Source organism: Electrona antarctica (assembly GCF_951216825.1).
Source record: "Electrona antarctica genome assembly, chromosome: 16".
Classification (NCBI taxonomy): Eukaryota; Metazoa; Chordata; class Actinopteri; order Myctophiformes; family Myctophidae; genus Electrona; species Electrona antarctica.
The window spans coordinates 28806704-28824878 of NC_136797.1; the positions used below are offsets into that span (position 1 = coordinate 28806704).

An 18175-nucleotide genomic window follows, 5' to 3' on the forward strand; every position below is an offset into this window, starting at 1 on the left:
ATTTTGAACGAAACGGGCCACTCCTGAAAACTTTAGAAGGCAATGTTAGCCAATCAGTGTAGAATCTGATAAATCCAACAGACTCGTCTTGATCACATGACTACAGAGATCATGTGTACCGATTTGCGTGAGATTTGGATGAAATCTGTGCGACTAACATAAGCAATGTGTTTAGCAGACATCGGCCTCATGGTGGCGCTATAACCGGCAGATGTGGAGGGATGCAGGGACAATGTTTTTCCATGGCCTCTAGGGAGAGCGCATACATAAGTTGTATACAGATTGATGAAGTTATAGCTAAAAACAGGAATTGGCCTGTTATAGCGCCACCATGAGGCTGATTTGGAAAATAATGAGTGGCATGTCGTCCTCGGCCTAGTGGAAATGTGCGTGTAATTTCACGGAAATTGCACACTGTGTTTGTGATTTGTGGCATTTTGTTCGAAACGGACCAATCATGTGAGCTTTGGAAGCCAATATTAGCCAATCAGGATGGAAGATGGGAAATTGTGCAGATCTGTGTTGATCACATGACTATGGAGATAGTGTATACCGAATTGTGTGATGTATGGATACAATGTGTACGAGTAATCTACAGAAATGTGTTTTGCCTAAATCGGCCTCATGGTGGCGCTATAACAGGCCGTTGAGGAATATTTGGGGCAGAGGTTCATCGTTGGCATCCATGGAGTGTGTGTGCAAAGTTTGGCATCGATCGGGCCAACGGTACCGGAGATTAGCTGATAACGGACGGAAGGACGGAAGGAAGGAAGGACACACACACACGCACACACACACACACACGGACGGAGTGCAAAACATACTCTCTCCCCATGCCTTCGGCCTGGTGGAGACAAACAGTAAATGAAAAAACACGTATTAGGACAGTCACCATAAAAAAGGACGGGTGTTTGATGAATCTAACATGGTTAAATTGGAGTTTGAAGTTAGAATGGGTTTGTATAGGAAGGGGGCGGGGCAAAATACTGAATCAAGTAACTTAAAATCACACCTGTGTGAAGTGAGTGGTGCAACTCCATGTGGGGGTGGGGGGGGCGGAAGTTCCAGAACCACAGGAACGCACCCAGGGTGCCGGCCCGATCCAAAATGGTTGAGAAATGACAGTGAACGTGTGGGGGTCCCTCTACTGTACTGTACTGTCACTGTACTGACCCACAGGAACGCACCCAGGGTGCCGGCCCGATTCCGGCGAGCCGCCCCGCGTCCGAAACGGTTGAGAAAAGACAGTTACCGTGTGTGTCCCTCTACTGTACCCTCTACTGTATTGTACTGGCACACACCCAGCCAGCCAGCCAGCCAGCCACCCAGCTTCGTAAGGGAGTGGTTGCACCACTCAAAAACTGTCTGGGGTCACGTAAGCCTGAGTAGATGATAAAATGACCAAAAGATCTTTTGAAAGTGAAATATCCCTTTAAGAGATTTTAGATTAGAGTCCCAGAGGTAAAACTCATGTCCAACTGGGGGTCAATCAATCATTTAGAAATGTCAGCGTGTGAATTCAATATCAACATCTAGTATACAAAAACCACAGTATGTCTCATCGGACCCCAGGTGTATTCTGGGAACAATTAATCCATTCAGGAAAGACGAGAGAAAAAAGAAAAAAACAGTTCACATGGCTTCGTCTTTTGAATTCCAATCTTTATTGTCCCACTGTGTGGACCAATTAAACTATCAACAACAATGGACAAAATAACAGATTCATATCAAAGAAAAAAGAACTTTGATATGTGAGCAGTTTTCAGTGTGGTTTTAACTTGTTCTATTCAATGACCTTCGCTTTGTTCTCGCCTGAGTCACACTCCAGGGAGAATGCCTGATGAATTACTGTACAGCCAGTGCCACAGGTGTGCTTTTAGTTAAACAATGACACAGGTGTGTGTGTGTGTGCGCGCACGCACGCGCACACACACACACACACGCAATGTTTTTCAGCCTGCTCTGAATGTGCATGTAAACAACAGTACCTGTAAACAAAGAGATTATCAGCACACCCTGTTTCCAAACAGAGAAATGACTCAATGTTTCAAATTGAATTACTTGCCTCATATAATTGCGTTAGGTACTAGGCTCAGGGTTCAAGAGTCCACCAGCCAAAAGGGTTAGTTTGGGCTGAGACCCACAGCTTGTGCATCCACCCGGGCCTTCGCTGACAACACAAACAGAAACTTTCTGCTATGTTAGGAATGCCGTCCGGTCTTTCCATGACATCACTTCCCGTGGGAACGCACCCCGCCCCATGTTAAAATGACAAAACAAGAAAGTCCTGCCGTACCAGATATTAACATCTTTATTTCTTTACCTGGGGGTTCTAAAACAAAACACACACACACACACACACACACACACACACAATACATGACGACTGACCCAGAGATACAACACTCATCGAGCTGTACTTCAAAGTAACAAACATCAGCGACAATATTAATAATACAATAAAGGGATCAAGGGAGTCATAAATACATAAGAGACGGTCTTCAGCTTGCCTCTGTTAACAGCAGGGTTTGTACAGAAGTTAACTTCTTGCCATGTGCAATTCATTTTTTACAGGTTATCCTATAGCCTACTGAACAAATATAGGCTACCAGTTCTGTCAGTTTTATCTATTGCCGATTTTCTATAATACCAGAACCAGCAACAATAGGGGTCATGTTAGGATAGAATACCAGCAGTACGAGAGGTCTTGATAAAAGTCCTGGTAGGATACAAAACCAGCAGTACTAGGGGTCCTGGTAGGAGAGAAAACAAGCACTACTAGAGGTCCTTGCAGGATATAAAACGAGCAGTACTAGGGGTCCTGGTAGGATACAAAACAAGCACTACTAGAGGTCCTTGCAGGATATAAAACCAGCAGTACTAGAGGTCCTGGTGGTGGGATAGAAACCCAGCGATACTACAGGTCCTGGTGGTGGGATGGAACACCAGCAGTTCTACGGGTCGTCGCAAGCTCATTTCTTCCGACGGCAGCGATAGCAACACCACGGACACCTCATCACTTCCTCCGTGTCCTCCTTGACCATGTAAGGAGGGGGTGGGTTCTGCACTCCGTCGGAAGGCGGGCTGGACGCGTCACCGTTCTGGGCTATGGGGTTGGCGATGACCGTGGAGTCGTCCAGTCCTCGCAGCTTGGCCCGGGGAATGGTCACGTGACCGTAGGGGTTGTCCATGGACAGATTGATGACATTGTTGGACATGTTGTGATTTGTCAGTTATCCAGCTGTTCTCTGGACCACGGGGAGATACATGTGGAAAGAGACAGTTTAGAATTAATACAAGTAGTCTACTATAGCATAGCCTACTAGAATAGATAGTAGTTGAAATAGTAAGTGGTGGTGGTAGCAGTAATAGTAGGTAATAGTAGAAGTGGTAATGGTAGCCTAAAACAGTGGTTCCCAAAGTGGGGTTTGTGGACCCCCAGGGGTCCTTGAGGGAGTTCCAGGGGGTCCCCAGCTAAATGATAGTTTGAAACCAAATGGACCCTTATGGGTCTGTAACTCTGAGAGTGTACAAATGGAACCAAATGGACCCGTTAGGGTTAATTACAATAACATTGATTGTACTAGGTCCCAGAGATAGAAATGCCATTCAAATTGGGGTCCTTGAAATTAAAATGGTTGAGAATCACTGCTAGAGCCGTACAAATCTTCTCCTATGGGGGTCCCTGGCATAGATTTTCAAATGGGGGTCCGCGAGGCTAATGAGTGTCAATTTGGGGGTCCTTGACGTGAAAAAGTTTTGGAACCACTGGCCTAAAAGCAGCACTTGTCAAGTTGTCAATGCTACACCAAATCACAACATGCCAAAATAAACGTCACGTTCCTATGAATCACTGTAGCCTATGTCAAGGATGCTGTTACAGTGTTACGGTACCCATTCTAATATAAGTTCAAATTATAATTAGGATAACATCATACATTTGTTTTAAACCATACACGTGTATATCCTATGTTCATCATGAATGTTGTATTGACTTTCTACTCACTCTTTTCTTGACAAAGATTCCACAACAAAATGTCCGTCTTCTGTCTCTTCAGCTGCTCTCCGTCTGTCTACTTTCTAACCCCCCGTCTCTCTCTCTCCCTTCGTGACACCAAAACCTACGGGAAACTTTTTCTGCTTGTTTTTCTCTCTCCCGTTTTCAACACGAACTCAACGCGTCCAATCTCGTCTCGCGTCTCCCCTGAGAATGGCAGCAGCCAGTCAGTCAGAACATGACACACCTGAGGATTGAGGAGGGGAGGGGCCACAGGTGGAGAGAGAGAGAGAGAGCGAGAGAGACTTGTTCAGTCGAAACCTAAGTGGACTGACCAGTTCTCTTTCTCTGAGGTAGACATTCTGCAGTGCAGAGGTCCTGGTAGGGGTTCTCTCTCTCTCTCTCTCTCTCAAAGAGACTTCACTTTAAATGTTTGTTTGATTGATTGAATACTTTATTAGAGTAGCCTCTCTCTAGTTAACAGTCATTTTAGACATTTAGGCTAAAGGTCATGGGGACTTGTTTCCATTGTGGTCCTAAATTCTGCAATCTCCATTGCCATCTATTAAAATCTTAGCTTTGTTAATCTAACCTTTATTATGTGCTTCGTTTTTTGTGTCCTTTTGTTTCTCTGTCAGAGATCTCATTTCAAAGTTAAACACAGAAGAAACTCAAGCCTTATCAAAGGCTCTATTCATAAAAGGCTTGAAAAAGAGAAACACTCAGTCACCAGCAGGGGGAACCAACGCCCCATAAAAATGTGTTTCATGTCAAAGACCCCCAGATGAACAGATCAATCTCTCTCCTATGTTAAGCTTTATGGCAGTGGTTCCCAAACTTTTTCATGTCAAGGACCCCCAATTTGACACTCATTAGCACACGGACCCCCCATTTGAAAATATATGCCAAGGGCCCCCATAAGAGAAGATTTTCACGGTTTTAGCAGTGATTTTCAAACATTTTCATTTCAAGGACCCCGGTTTGACCTGAATTAAGCTACGGTCCCCCATTGCTATCTCTGGGACCCCAAAGTATATTGTAAAATCAAAGTTAATTTATCTCCCGGGTGTACAAATGGAACCAAACGTACACTCTCTGAGTTACAGACCCATAAGGGTCCATTTGGTTCCTAACTATCTTTATTTTTAGCTGGGGACCCCCTGGAACTCCCTCAAGGACCCCTGGGGGTCCCCAGAACCCACTTTGGGAACCACTGCTTTATGGAGATGCCAATTTTCCTTCTTAGATTTCTAGCAGGACATGGCACCTGTCCTGTCTACAATGCCCGAACTACCAGAAACTGGTGTACATACTATGATATTACCACGCTTAAGTTGACTGACCAGCCAACTGGCCCGACCTGAACCCCCACAGAGAATCCACACTAGTATGTTGTATTGTCAAGAGGAAGGTGTGACACACTAGACTCAACAATACAGATGATGCCATCAAAGAAAATCTGGGCTTCCGCAACAACTCAGCAGTGCCACAGGCTGATCAGATCACCACCTCCACGTCACGCCCCATTGATGAAGTTGTTTACTTAAAAGTAGCCCAGACTAAGTATTGAGTGCATTATGGATTTTTGATATCAAGATTAACAAAAAAAGGTTTCTAAAATGTTCAAGATGTTTTGTGAGATTGTAGATCGTCTATTTTCAAATAGCCATGTATATAGGGCTAAAGTAGTCGTCCGTCCGTCCGTCCGTCCGTCCGTCCCGCCCACTCAAGGACCACTGATTTAATCAATGACTAACCCAGGCAAAACTGAAATCATTCATGGAACTTAGCCTTTAAAGTAACACAAAACATGGCTATGTTGGTTAGCTACTGCTGTCTCATTAGTATGAGGAATCAGATTAAATAATGAATTATTAACGTGTATTTTCAACAGTTCGATAGTATTTAATAGAAGTCCACAAGCACCACACTTCCGAAAATTCACTTTATTAAAAAAAAATGTCAACACAAAATTATCTCAATCTTCTCTCTAAAAGTAACAAAACGTTTGCCACCCCCCCAAAAAAGACATCTTCCATGTCTTCCGTCCTCATTCATTGCGTTCACTCCGATGTCCAGAGTTTGAACGTGCGGTCATATGAGCATGTGGCGATCAGCTGGCCGTCAGGTGACATGTCCACACCCATGACCTTATAAGGAAAAAGAGGATATAATGTTTAATTTCATGTAAACCATTATCCTTTCTTAAATTTAATTCAATAAATAGTAAATGTTTTTGGCTAAAACAATGTTTTTTGTTAAAAAGTTAAAGCTCTATATGCTGATGGTAATCAATGCTAGAGTGTCAAGTAAAAGGGGTCTCCCCATCTCTCCAATAAACAGAAAATACACTTTCAGGTGAGCTACCAATTTCCGGAAGTGTAAAACCAGTCATTACGACGGCATCAAGGCCTGCCAAAATAAATTTTAGTCGACTAAATCAACTATTTAGTTGACTAAAATCTTATATGTAGTCGACTAAAACATTCCAGGTGACAAAAATGTGACTTAAAACGAATTGAAAACAATTCAAGAGATTATGACTCAAACTAAAATCAACACTGCTAACAAGCAACTCATGGACCAATAAGTGGGCCTCACCTTGCCCTCATGGCCCGCCAGCGTTTTGATAGGCGTCCACCCAGGCTGTGACCACACCTTGGCCATGTTGTCATAGGCCACCGACACCAGGAAGTGGCCATCGGTGGCTGCCGAATGGGATGAGAAACGGAAGATAAATTATTTTATACAAAACATGACTGATTGAAGAAATGTAAAACATTCTGAAGGGTTCACACCTTTTCAAGCAGCACTTTATATGTGTATAATATAATCAAATCTATTATAATGTTGCTAATAAGAGAGAAAGTGCGTACGTTGGAATCGGACTGAGGACACCAGGTTCTGGTGGGCGGGGATCGTATAGACGGCCTTCCTGTAACGCAGGTCCCAAACCTTCACTGTGTTGTCGCCACTTCCTGTTGCTGCATGGTAACTGCAGAAACGACAAACGTTAGTGTTCAGTGTGTTCACACAAGTAATATCGCTACTTTTAACCCATTTAGACCTGAGGACACATGAGTGTCACATTAGCTTTTAACCACTTGTGAACCATTATTTTCAACTTTACCTGTTGAAAAATAGCAGATCTACAAGCTTGTAGCGTGTCACCGAGTGCCGCGATACGAGCTTGTAGATCTGCTATTTTGTTTTTATTGTGAAATTGTGGCGGAAATCTTTGAATATATTCTTTCACAGCGAAGGTTTTTAACTCAACTCTTTGCTTCTGGGAGGTCCCTGAAACAAAACATTTTGAGATGGGGGTCGGTGGCCAAACACATATAATTCTGGGGCTCCTTGACATGAAATAGTTTGAGCACCACTGATATAGAAACATACGTTTTTCAGAAAAGTGTCAAGACTGTCAAGAAAAAAATGATGCTTTACGTCATATTTATGTGGGTAACATTCTAAAGGAGATAGGAACAGTTTCCAGAACCGGTTTTTAATCACACTGTCCGAGCTGATATGTGGACTTCACTTCTGCTATACAATTACAATGCTGGTGGGTCTCAAACATTTAAATTTCAAGCACCACCATAACTGATTTGGAACCCTATAGGAATCGGACCGTTAAAGAGGGAATTGATAAGGAACCGGAGTCGTTAAAATCCTAAAGGCATTATTAGTAGTATACTACATTTATTGGGCTCACCCATTGGGAGAGAAGTGAATGGTGTAGATCTCCTTCAGGTGGCCTTCAAGGAACATAACACAGCGTCCAGTCCGCAGGTCCCAGACCCTGCCGAACGCGTCGAGACCACTGCACAACAAAAACAGAACACAAAAAAAACTAACCAACAAAGTACTGAAGCAGTGTGATACCTGTGCCTTCACAGCATCACATCATCTTAGTGTACTCTTTATGGTACACTAGGGTAGTCTGTATGACAATAGACTAATGGACTCATTTTTAAATAAACATCCCCCTAAAAATAGTTTGGTCGAGTAATACAAGTTGGATTTACAACTGGATAATGGCCAACAAAACAATGTGTCTTGATAGGGCATTAGTACACTAGATAACGTAAGGCACTAGACCAGTGGTTTTCAACCAGTGGTCCTTGAGGGGGTTCCAGGTGGTCCCCAGCTAAATGATGGAGAGTTGATCTTTCTTTCTTCAGAGCGTAAAATGAAACCAAATGGACCCGTTTATGCTCTCAAGAGTTCAATTATTGTTAAACATCTGCACTTAATTTACAAGAAGCCTGTTATCTCTACTAATGGTATCAATACAGAATGGAATTGGGGACAAAATCTTATCCAACGACAACAAACTATTCTAGGTCTTGGGTCTGAGAGGCTAAATCTCATTAAATGAGATTTAATGAGATTGAATCTCAAATGCTGAATAAATAATGGGCCTCGATATGAAAAAGGGTTGAAAACCACTGCAGTAGACAGAGCAGTGTAGTAAGGAGGGTAATAAGTACCCAGTGCCGGCCAGTGATCCATCGGGGTGGAAGGCCAGATCATGGATTCCTTTGCTGTGTCCTTCCTGGTGGAGAATCTCCTCTTGAGCTTCTAGATCCCAGAGACGCCAGGAGTTGTCATAGCTATAAGCAAGCAACAAGCGAGAGAGAGAGATAAATAGAGAAAAAACAACATATAACATAAATTAGAACAAACAACATGAGAGGATAGAAAAAGAAAAAGTCTCCCGAAAGTCATGGCATGAATTAAAAGGATGGGAACCCATTTTTGGGTGTTGCCATGTACAGTATATAGCAACATAATATTTATTTTGTAATTTGTGAATAAACAGTTACATTTTTCAGAAAACCTAGGTCAGTATTTAGAAGGCGCTTTAAGAATCGGCCTCATGTCCAAATGGGTTAACTAATAATAATTTTGAAAGGAAGAAGCACGCACAACTCCAGCTAACTCAGTCTCTTGGAACATTTTACCGGGTGCACGGTCAGGAAACACTTTAGTGTAGTCCTTTAAGGCACTTTATCGTTTCATCTTTACATGGGAAGGTATGCTGCAAGCTTAGCAACACAACGCTATGTTGCTGCTTGCTGTACGGGTGCGTGCTGTACGACTCGCTCGTTTCCAACCGACTCACCAGGACGTGCCGAGGAACCTTCCGGACGGATGCCAGGCCACTCTGGAGACACGCATGGAATGACCCTCGATGTCTGCTACTGGTTCATCACTGCAAGGTTAACACGCTGTTATTAATAATGACCCTCGATGTCTGCTACTGGTTCATCACTGCAAGGTTAACACGCTGTTATTAATAATGACCCTCGATGTCTGCTACTGGTTCATCACTGCAAGGTTAACACGCTGTTATTAATAATGACCCTCGATGTCTGCTACTGGTTCATCACTGCAAGGTTAACACGCTGTTATTAATAATGCACCACCGGGCAATGCTTGTACCCAGACCTCAACTTGCTGTTGTCACCACAATAACCCTGGCAACACTGGTAAAAGCATACAATTGCAGTGCATTTCATTTTGTCTTCTATATAAAGTTAAAGTTGTCTTGTCGGTCAGTGGGACTGGATAAATAAGCCCATATATGGTCAGGCTTGCATTAGAATATCTGTCCGTCTATCTAATTCTAAATCCATATAAACTTTATTTGTATAGCACTTTTCAAAAACAATGGAAATTAACAAAAGAAAAAGAGCAACACAAAAATAATGAACATTTTAAAAAGAGAAAGCAGAAACTAAATGTGCTTTCAAACTAGTTAAACGCCTTTCTATGACAAATCTAGTTTTTAAAAGTCTTTTTAAAAGTGGACACTGAAGTGGTCCGTCTAATTTCCAGCGGTAGTTCCACAGGAATGGAGGCCTAGCAGCAAAAGCCCTGACACCTTCCGTCACCAGCTTTGTGTTGGGGGCGTCTGCTGATCTAAGATTACGGGTAGGTATGTGAGGGGACAGGTCGTCAGAAATGATACACAGGTGCCAGTCCGTTTAGTGATTTAAAAACAAACAAATACATTCTGAACACAGGCGTAATGTGGTCATATCTCCTGGTTCCTGGTTCATCCATCTATAGCTAATCAATGGATTGGACCATCAATCACAGATAGACATCAACAGACAGCCAAACGCAAAACCAGTCGATCACAAAAACAGACAGCCAATCACCAAGACAACGAATGACAACCTTCAACCAATCACCTGTCGAGACTCCAGAGCTTGACGGTGCCGTCGGCAGCGCAAGAGGCCAGGTTGATGTCGGATTTTTCGAGAGAGATCGTAGCTTGTGGGTGGAACCCGATTGAGCCTACAATGGTTTCATGACCTGGATTCAACAGAAAAAATATATAGCAGCATGAAGAACCAATGCAACGAGATACAATATAAACAAAAATGCAACATTCATGCAACTCACAGCCTGATGAAGGTTGTGAGACTTTGTAACTCAGTAGTTAAATACACTACTGTTATATAAGTGAAGACAGTGTGCTTTCTCTCAACATTCATGCAACAAAATACAATAAAGCAAAATAAAACAGAATGGGACATGTATGGACATATTACTCAAACATTCCGCAAAAATAGGCAAACATTTGGCGAAAATAGCAGATCTACAAGCAGCTTATATTTCTGTGAAGAGATTTGTTGTACAGGGGAAAAGAAGGGGGCCAAGTACAACACTATTGTAAACTGTCTTTACAATAGAGACTGTAAAGACAACTATTTCAAACTGTCTTTATCACCTATTGCAAACTACCTTTACAATAGTATTGAAGGACAATCTATTGTAGCCTGCCTTTACAGTACAGTATGACAATGCATTGTAAAATGTAATCCAATACTTAACTACTTGGAAAACATTGTTCAATAAGTGGTTGGTAGTTTGATACCCGCTTACCTCTCAGTGTCCGTACTAGATTACAGTCTGGAATCGACCACAATTTACAGAGGCCACTCCTACAATATGAAATGCATATAATATAATACAACAGAGTAGAATGAACAATAGCAACAAGTGTAAGAGAATAAAATGGAGTGGGATAAATAAAACTGACTAAATATACTGACAATTTTGTCAACAAATAAAAAAAGAATAGGACTGTAGGGACTAGTGGAGAAGAGACAATTTTATGTTTGGTTGCGCTCGGGTGTTGCACTCTGAAAATAGCAGATCTACAAGCTCACAACGCATCGCAGCGCAACGCATTGTCAGCTTGTAGATCCGCTATTTTTTAGCATGGAGCCAAGTGTAAAATCAGCCATTACGATGCCGCAGAGGCCTGCCAAAATGTCTATAAAATCAACTGTAGATTTTGTTGACTAAAATCGTATATGTTGTCAACTAAGACTAGACCAACACTAAAACATTTCAGGTGACTAAAACATTTTATTTAAATTTTATTCAAAATACTGACTAAAACTAAATAAAAATGTGCTATAAAAATCAACACTGCAGAGATTCTACAGAGTGTGTGTGTGTGTGTGTGTGTGTGTGTGTGTGTGTGTGTGCGTGCTGTGGTCATACCAGGAAGCAGTGACCAGCATCTTGGAGTTTGGGCTGAACTGACAAAAGGAGATGGGCCGCTCATCGCCGATCTGACTGCAGAAGTTATTCAGATTCTATTGGAGTATAACGCAGTAGAATTACAAGACATTCCTTTTTAATGTTATATTAAACATGGATATTTCAAAGCACACAAAACAAAGTTATTTGGGGAAAGAATTTTGGCATTTGATTTAATTGTTGGACTTTAATTAATCATAATCTTTCTGGTTTTCAAATGTAATCAGAATGACTTCACAGTTTATGCGTATTCTTTAATAGATTTTACCCGCAGGTTCTTGTGCAGTTCTTGTTGTTTGACGGTGCGCGTCGCCTCGGGGATTTCTTTATGGGCACGTGCTGCTTCCAAACGCTTCACCGCCCTGACGGAAACAAACGCATAAATATAGAGCTCAACAGTGACCACCCACCTTTTGTTTCAGGAAGTGACAATTTACCATTAATTTATGTCCATAGACATTTCAGAAAATCCTTATATGAAATGTTTTAAGCCTGGAATCAAGTGCTTTCCCTTTGACCCCGGGCAGATACGTTATCCCAGCAGAAAACTGTTAGCTTCTTCAACGTGATTTGAACAGCAATGTGCCATGTCCAGGCGAACGTGGCCATTAACCACTTAATAAAGTGGCCTAGGGCTCTATAATACCACTGTAGGCCCCCTCCTGTTTTTGTGCTACACTAAAGAGCTGTTATCTACAAGCTCAGCGCATCACGTTGCTTTGTGAGCTTTTTTGTTAGCTTTGTGAGATTTTCGCCAAATGTTTCTACAAAACAGGGACAATGGGTTCAAGTGGTTAAATGGAATGAGAAAATACACTATTATTGATCTAATAATTCATGTTATGCCTCAAAACACACCAATGAATCAATTGAATAACTGAAGTCGGAAATGTCCCCAAGACATCCCCACGTTTTAGACCTACGTTGCCTATGTACCTTCCTTTATGTGTATTCTTTTTCCTTTCCTTTGCCTTCCTTATGTAGAATTACCTTTGTGTGGGTCTCACCTGAACATAGGTCTTAAGACCATGAGCACACTAAAGCCCATGTTCCATATCTGTCAATGTTTGTAGTACCGAAGCACGTTATGCACACATGCATCTATGTTCCAATCTGTTAATGTTTCTCCTGCTGCACCTTATGTACACATCTGCATTCGCTGCTACAATGTAACCTCAGGTACGCAACAGTTACTTCATGATGTAACAGCAGCAGTACATGCTTGGCAGCGGTGGCCTAGCAAAAGGTTGCTGGTTCGATTCCCTGGATGGGCAGGATAATTGGGGTGGGGAAGTGAATGATCATCGCTCACCCAACACCGCTGAAGTGCCCTTGAGCAACTAAGGCACTGAACCCCCAACTGCTCCAGTGGAGCTTCTCAGTGGCCGACCGTATAAGACTGTGGCTGTACTGGTCAGCTCCCAGGTTAATGTGTGTGTGTGTGTGTGTGTCGGTCTGTGTTTTTCTGTGTGCAGGGCGTTGCTGAAAATGAGCACTTGCGCTCAGCTGCTACCCTGGGTAAATAAAGAAACAAAAAGTACAATATCACGTACATACCTATTATATGATTCTGCTCAGCTCCTTTTATAACCGCCTCATTGTCATGAATACCTGGAATATCTTGACTGCCTGTATATGCACATATCGTTGCTGTCCGGAAGAAACCGCCTACAGTAGCTGCATTTTTTTAGGGTTTTGATTATTGTTTTTGCATAAATCAATGCTATTGAACACCCTTCACGTCTGTGTGTTGGTTAAAAAAATATTGAACCAATGGAAAGTATTAAAAAGTGCTTGGGCAAAAACCTCTAAACTCCAATAGTGGATGTTAATTTCCTGAAAAAACATTTTGGACAACTATGAAGGATGGAGCTTGTAGGAAATGACTCTCTGATTCATGTGCCACTTTGCACCATAGATCATCTAAATAGGACCCCCATGTGTGAAAACACCCAAAAGCCAAATTCCAATACCCCAAATCTTGGCCACTCGCTCACTCATACTCGGTCACTCCAGCATGGTGGTGTTACGGTGAAATTGGTGACCTGCTGAAATATGTGACAATCGTGTAGACAATCACATAATGTCAGTGTCCGAATGTAAATCGTTGCGGTTTGTTTATTAGCAGAGTTCAACAAGATTAATTTCATCCATTGATCACGTTCAAGTGTACAGCCTATATGTGCGCATGTCGTGAAGGGAATAATTCTGTTATACCGTCTGAAAAAAACCTAGGCTACAGCACTGCCGTAGTTGTTCCTACAATAACACTCCTGGTTACTATGTTGACAGCTGTTACTCGTTAGTGGCTGCAGATGTAGAATTTACCTGGGCAGAGAGAATCTAGCCAACCAGAGACGGGCTTCCTTCAGGGAGGCGGGGCCTTCATGGTACCACGTCTGCTGATGCTGTAGAGAGGGGTGGGTGTGTGTGTGTGTGTGTGTGTGTGGGGGGGGAGATATGAATGTGAGTCAAATTGCTATTGCTTCACTTTACAGAGAGGGGCGGGGGGCTGAAAGAGGGAGAAAGAGGACAGAGAAATGGAGGAGAGGTACAGGGGTGTGGAAAAGGTGGAAACAAAGAAAGGGAGCACTTGCCCTAGCCCCCTTAGATAGCACTTTATGTAGACTTAGATAGCATTTTAAACAGACTTATAGCATGTTACGTAGACAGCATTAGAATTGCATTTTATGTAGTCATATCACTTTGTAGTACATATGTATAGTATAATATAGTAGCATGTATAGTTTATATATATCGTTTCATGATATAGATACTCCACTTTTATGTTCTTAGCTTATGCATGTTTCATGATAACTACTTTTTATATGTGATGTATGCCATGCTTTTTGTTATTGCTTAATGTAAATCGCTCTGGATTAAGAGCGTCTGCTAAATGCCTAAATTGTAAATTGTAAAGGGAGAGAGATGGAGAGAGAGAGAATGTAGTTCTTCACTTCACCTCCTTCACTTTCACTTTCTCATCGTCTTTCCTAGATTTCTTCAGAGCGTCTGGACCAACGATTGACAGCACAGTCCTCAACCTAAAACACACATATCAACATTACTACGAGTAACATTTACTAGTTACGGATCATTATGAACTTGGAACCCTGAAACACATTTAACATTACTACGATTACAGGTCATTACAGGTCAGAAAGAAACTATATACTATATTAAACACACCTTTAACATTTCTACTAGGACTGGTACCAGTTACTACTGTAGTTACAAGTCAGAAAGAACTGGAAATAGCAATATTAGTGTCCCATACTAGTAACAGAATAGTAGCAGAATATAAGCAGAATAGCAGAAGCAACAGTGCTACATATCGGCCAATCACCTTTCACGCCTCTCGGCCGGTCCCTCCCCGAATATTGTGATCGGCTCCCCGAGGGCACGGAGACACGCCTTCACCTCGGCATCGTCCGTGGAGACGGCGATCTGACGCGCGCGTTTCCTACGTTCAAAATCGGCGAGAACCTCAGTATGTCGCTCGTTGATGGCGCGATCCTCAATATCCATCGTCTCCCCTGGAGAGGACATTCAGTAGTCAATTTGCCATCCAACACACAATTAATGATGTCCTACTTAAGCCTGTCACAATTATTACATAATCACCTAATCGCAATTATTTGACATAATCGTCAATCGTTTCCATGTTAAAAAAATGTCCGCACATTGTTCAAACAATTTTCAAAAATAGCAGAAACAGCAGATCAACTATTTTCTGCTATTTTGTTCTTTTTTTGGAAAGAAAAAATATATAAAAGATTCTTAAATGTGCCAGTGATTTCTTTATTTAGTTATTTGTCATATCAGCCCCTGTGCAATTTGTGATTAAGAAGCCTTAAAGGCAAACTGAAATACAAATTGTAACGATCTAATGTTCAATGCAAAACACAATTAAATCGTTAATCGCAATTATTTGTGTTACACCTTAAATGTGTAATCGTGACAGCCCTAGTCCTACTAATCATTTTTTACCATCGTATTCAACTTTTGATTCGATTTTTAGACCACACCACTGTTTTTTGCTACCATAATTGTATACTTTAATAACTTATCAGCTTACAGTACTTTGCACTGTAACTAAGTTTAAATACCAATAGTACCTGAAGAGATGTTGATATTTCCTGCCGCGATGCCAGCTTTGACACCAGCTTTGGCGCCATCCTTTGAGCCCAACCTCTCCCTCTCCTTCTCCTCCAAGCTGCCATAGTAGATCCGACTCTTCTTCACCAACGGAGAATCATCATCGTCCGACATTTTCTCCTGCTGGTCAGTCTTACAATCTGGTGACAAGAGCATGGTGACCAAATATCACAACAATACTATATATATATCTTCACCTCAACCACACACTAGTAGTACTCACTAACTTGCAAGCAAGCAAACCGACATATTCACTGGTTTGTTTAATTAAAAAGCAGTCCACGATGGGGAAGAAGTGAGTGGTAGATACACCACTCGGGAGACGTCCTGGTTTCAGTCCTTTTTTTCCAATACTAATAGTTGTTTTTAGCTGGGGTTGGTCACCCTAGGCAAAATCTATAAAATACATTTATGACAGTCTTGATCCAAGGGAAGGCTAGACCAGGCTGCTTATTTTCTCTTACAAAATCTGGCAACAGTGCTTCCCAGCGCTCCTTTTTTTCTTGTGCTATCCCTTTTAGACTAAGTGTTTGACTGTACTCTGCTGCTGTTTTACATTTCTGTCTATAAACTAATCAACCAACCAACCAACGCTGCTGCAGTGGTTCTCAAACCTTTACATCTCAAAGACCACCAGTTTGGTGTGCATTAGGACCACCATAAGTCTGAGAGTTAGGGTGAGGACACAAATTCTGATTGGCCGGAATGAGATGATGTATGATGATGTACGATGATAAGATCGCCCCTCACTTCACACGGGTGTGATTTTTCCTTCATGACAAAACAAGACATACATGACAACACATACACCAGACTATAAAGCATATTAAACAAGCAACAGACCAGACCTATCGATATGAAAAATGGTGTGATTCTTTAAATAATATATAGACGGTTGGATCCTCCCCATCCATCATTTCCTAACCAGTAACTACCAGTAACTAAAGATGCAGTCACTCAAGGTATGCTAGGAGCATGGATTATAGTAACAAAATATGTTATGATGATGTTTTAGTAGTTGAGGTTCTCTCTGGGAGCAACAAGGATGGATAGGATCAAGAACGAGTACATCAGAGGGAGAAGCGCATGTCAGATGTTTTGGAGATAAAGCCAGAGAGGCCAGACTGAGATGGTTTTGACACACGTACAGACTACAGAGGAGGGATAATGAGTATATCGTAGAAGGATGTTGAGGTTGGAACTGCCATGCAGGCAGGAGGCCTATAGAGGAAGACCAAAGAGAAGAGTTATGGATGTATAGTGAAGTAGGTTGGTGTGAGAGAAGAGGAGGCAGAGGACAGGGTGAGGTGGAGGCAGAATGATTCGCTGTGGCGACTGGCGACCCCTGAAGGGACAAGCCGAAAATAATATAATAATGTTTTAGTAGCATTGTTCCTGTTGTTCTACATACCGCCAACCAGGTGAGGAAATCACAGACTGAAGCTTTAACCTTTGCTTTTATGACGCAGCCCCATATGGAAGTTGCTATTATGGAAGATGCTTCCAAATATATTGCTAGTGTGACCACTTCAAATTCTCAAATAGCCCCAAAACAGCCATATCTGCAAGCTCATACCAACGGGCAGTTTGGAGAGTGAGGTTCCAAACGGGGCTACTTGCTACTGTACAACATACTTTCATATAAGACATGCTGCTGATGCTGACTTCTATGGAATCTAAATAATTAATTAAATGAGTCGTGGCGACTGAGAACATTAATCCATGTAGACGCATCGTCATCATATATAATCATAATGATATTTGTCCCACATCCTCACTAGGTATGTGAATGAACGTGTGCGGCAGGATCACGGTTGTTTGAGGGGGTAAAATTATGATCACACAAGAGAGCCAGATGGACACACAGCAACAGCCAGCCGCAACACGTGAAACAACAGCAATGGAAGGTAGAAGTAGTAGTAGTTGGCGTCGTATTAAAGTTACTTACGTTAAAATGTAAATATCCAAAACAAACGAAACAGAGTCGTGATGTGAACGGCGTGAACACCAACTTCAATATCAACAACAACTTCCGGGTCAAAATGTTCTTCTTCAACTTCTGCAACCGTTGATTTTAGGTGCATACCGCCACCTACTGTACCAGAGTATAATTAACCTCGCTTCACCAGGCTTTAGAGTATAATGCTTAATGCCTCACTCACTGTCAATTTAGTTTGACAATACATTTTAATTTTGTCTAATCTGTATGGTAGACTAGACACTAGAGTAGCCTATAATACAATATTACAATTGGGTGGTTGTTGATGCATTTTGTCTCCCTGCTCTTCTATTGAGACGTTTTTGATTGATTGATTGAAGAATTTATTAACAGTTTGCAGAATTACAGTACATTTCAAGCACAAACTCAATACAAAGGCTGTTAACTGTGAGTAGACGACCCAATTAAGCATTACACTTGTTTCCAATAGGGTCCACCATGTTCAAATCATCAAA

At 41.9% G+C, this 18175-nt stretch overlaps 1 protein-coding gene and 1 long non-coding RNA gene across 2 annotated transcripts; both read right to left on the bottom strand.

Moving 5' to 3' along the window:
* Positions 1-2293: 2293 nt before the first annotated feature.
* LOC306939979 lies at positions 2294-4372 on the bottom strand. Its single transcript, XR_013791958.1, has 2 exons — positions 4007-4372; positions 2294-3248 (listed from the first exon to the last, which is right to left on the bottom strand). It is a non-coding gene; the product is annotated as an uncharacterized lncRNA (long non-coding RNA).
* Positions 4373-5925: 1553 nt separating this feature from the next.
* prpf4 (pre-mRNA splicing tri-snRNP complex factor PRPF4) lies at positions 5926-17807 on the bottom strand. Its single transcript, XM_079524825.1, has 15 exons — positions 17670-17807; positions 15682-15861; positions 14910-15099; positions 14526-14607; positions 13892-13971; positions 11832-11925; positions 11525-11619; positions 10898-10956; positions 10201-10324; positions 9126-9215; positions 8491-8613; positions 7713-7820; positions 6874-6992; positions 6599-6705; positions 5926-6147 (listed from the first exon to the last, which is right to left on the bottom strand). Exons 2-15 carry the CDS (start codon positions 15833-15835, stop codon positions 6061-6063), a joined length of 1512 nt encoding a protein of 503 aa, XP_079380951.1. The 5' UTR covers positions 15836-15861; positions 17670-17807; the 3' UTR covers positions 5926-6060.
* Between the last annotated feature and the right edge of the window lie 368 nt (positions 17808-18175).

What these genes read in the sequence shown, in the direction of transcription:
- prpf4 (XM_079524825.1), bottom strand. Translation starts at nt 15,835, where the DNA reads ATGTCGGACGATGATGATTCTCCGTTGGTGAAGAAGAGTCGGATCTAC. An exon ending in ATTCACTTCTCTCCCAATGG is followed by an intron (nt 6,993 to 7,712) that starts GTGAGCCCAATA and finishes TCGTTTCTGCAG; the next exon opens with TTACCATGCAGCAACAGGAA. An exon ending in TGGCGGGCCATGAGGGCAAG is followed by an intron (nt 6,148 to 6,598) that starts GTGAGGCCCACT and finishes TTTCCTTATAAG; the next exon opens with GTCATGGGTGTGGACATGTC.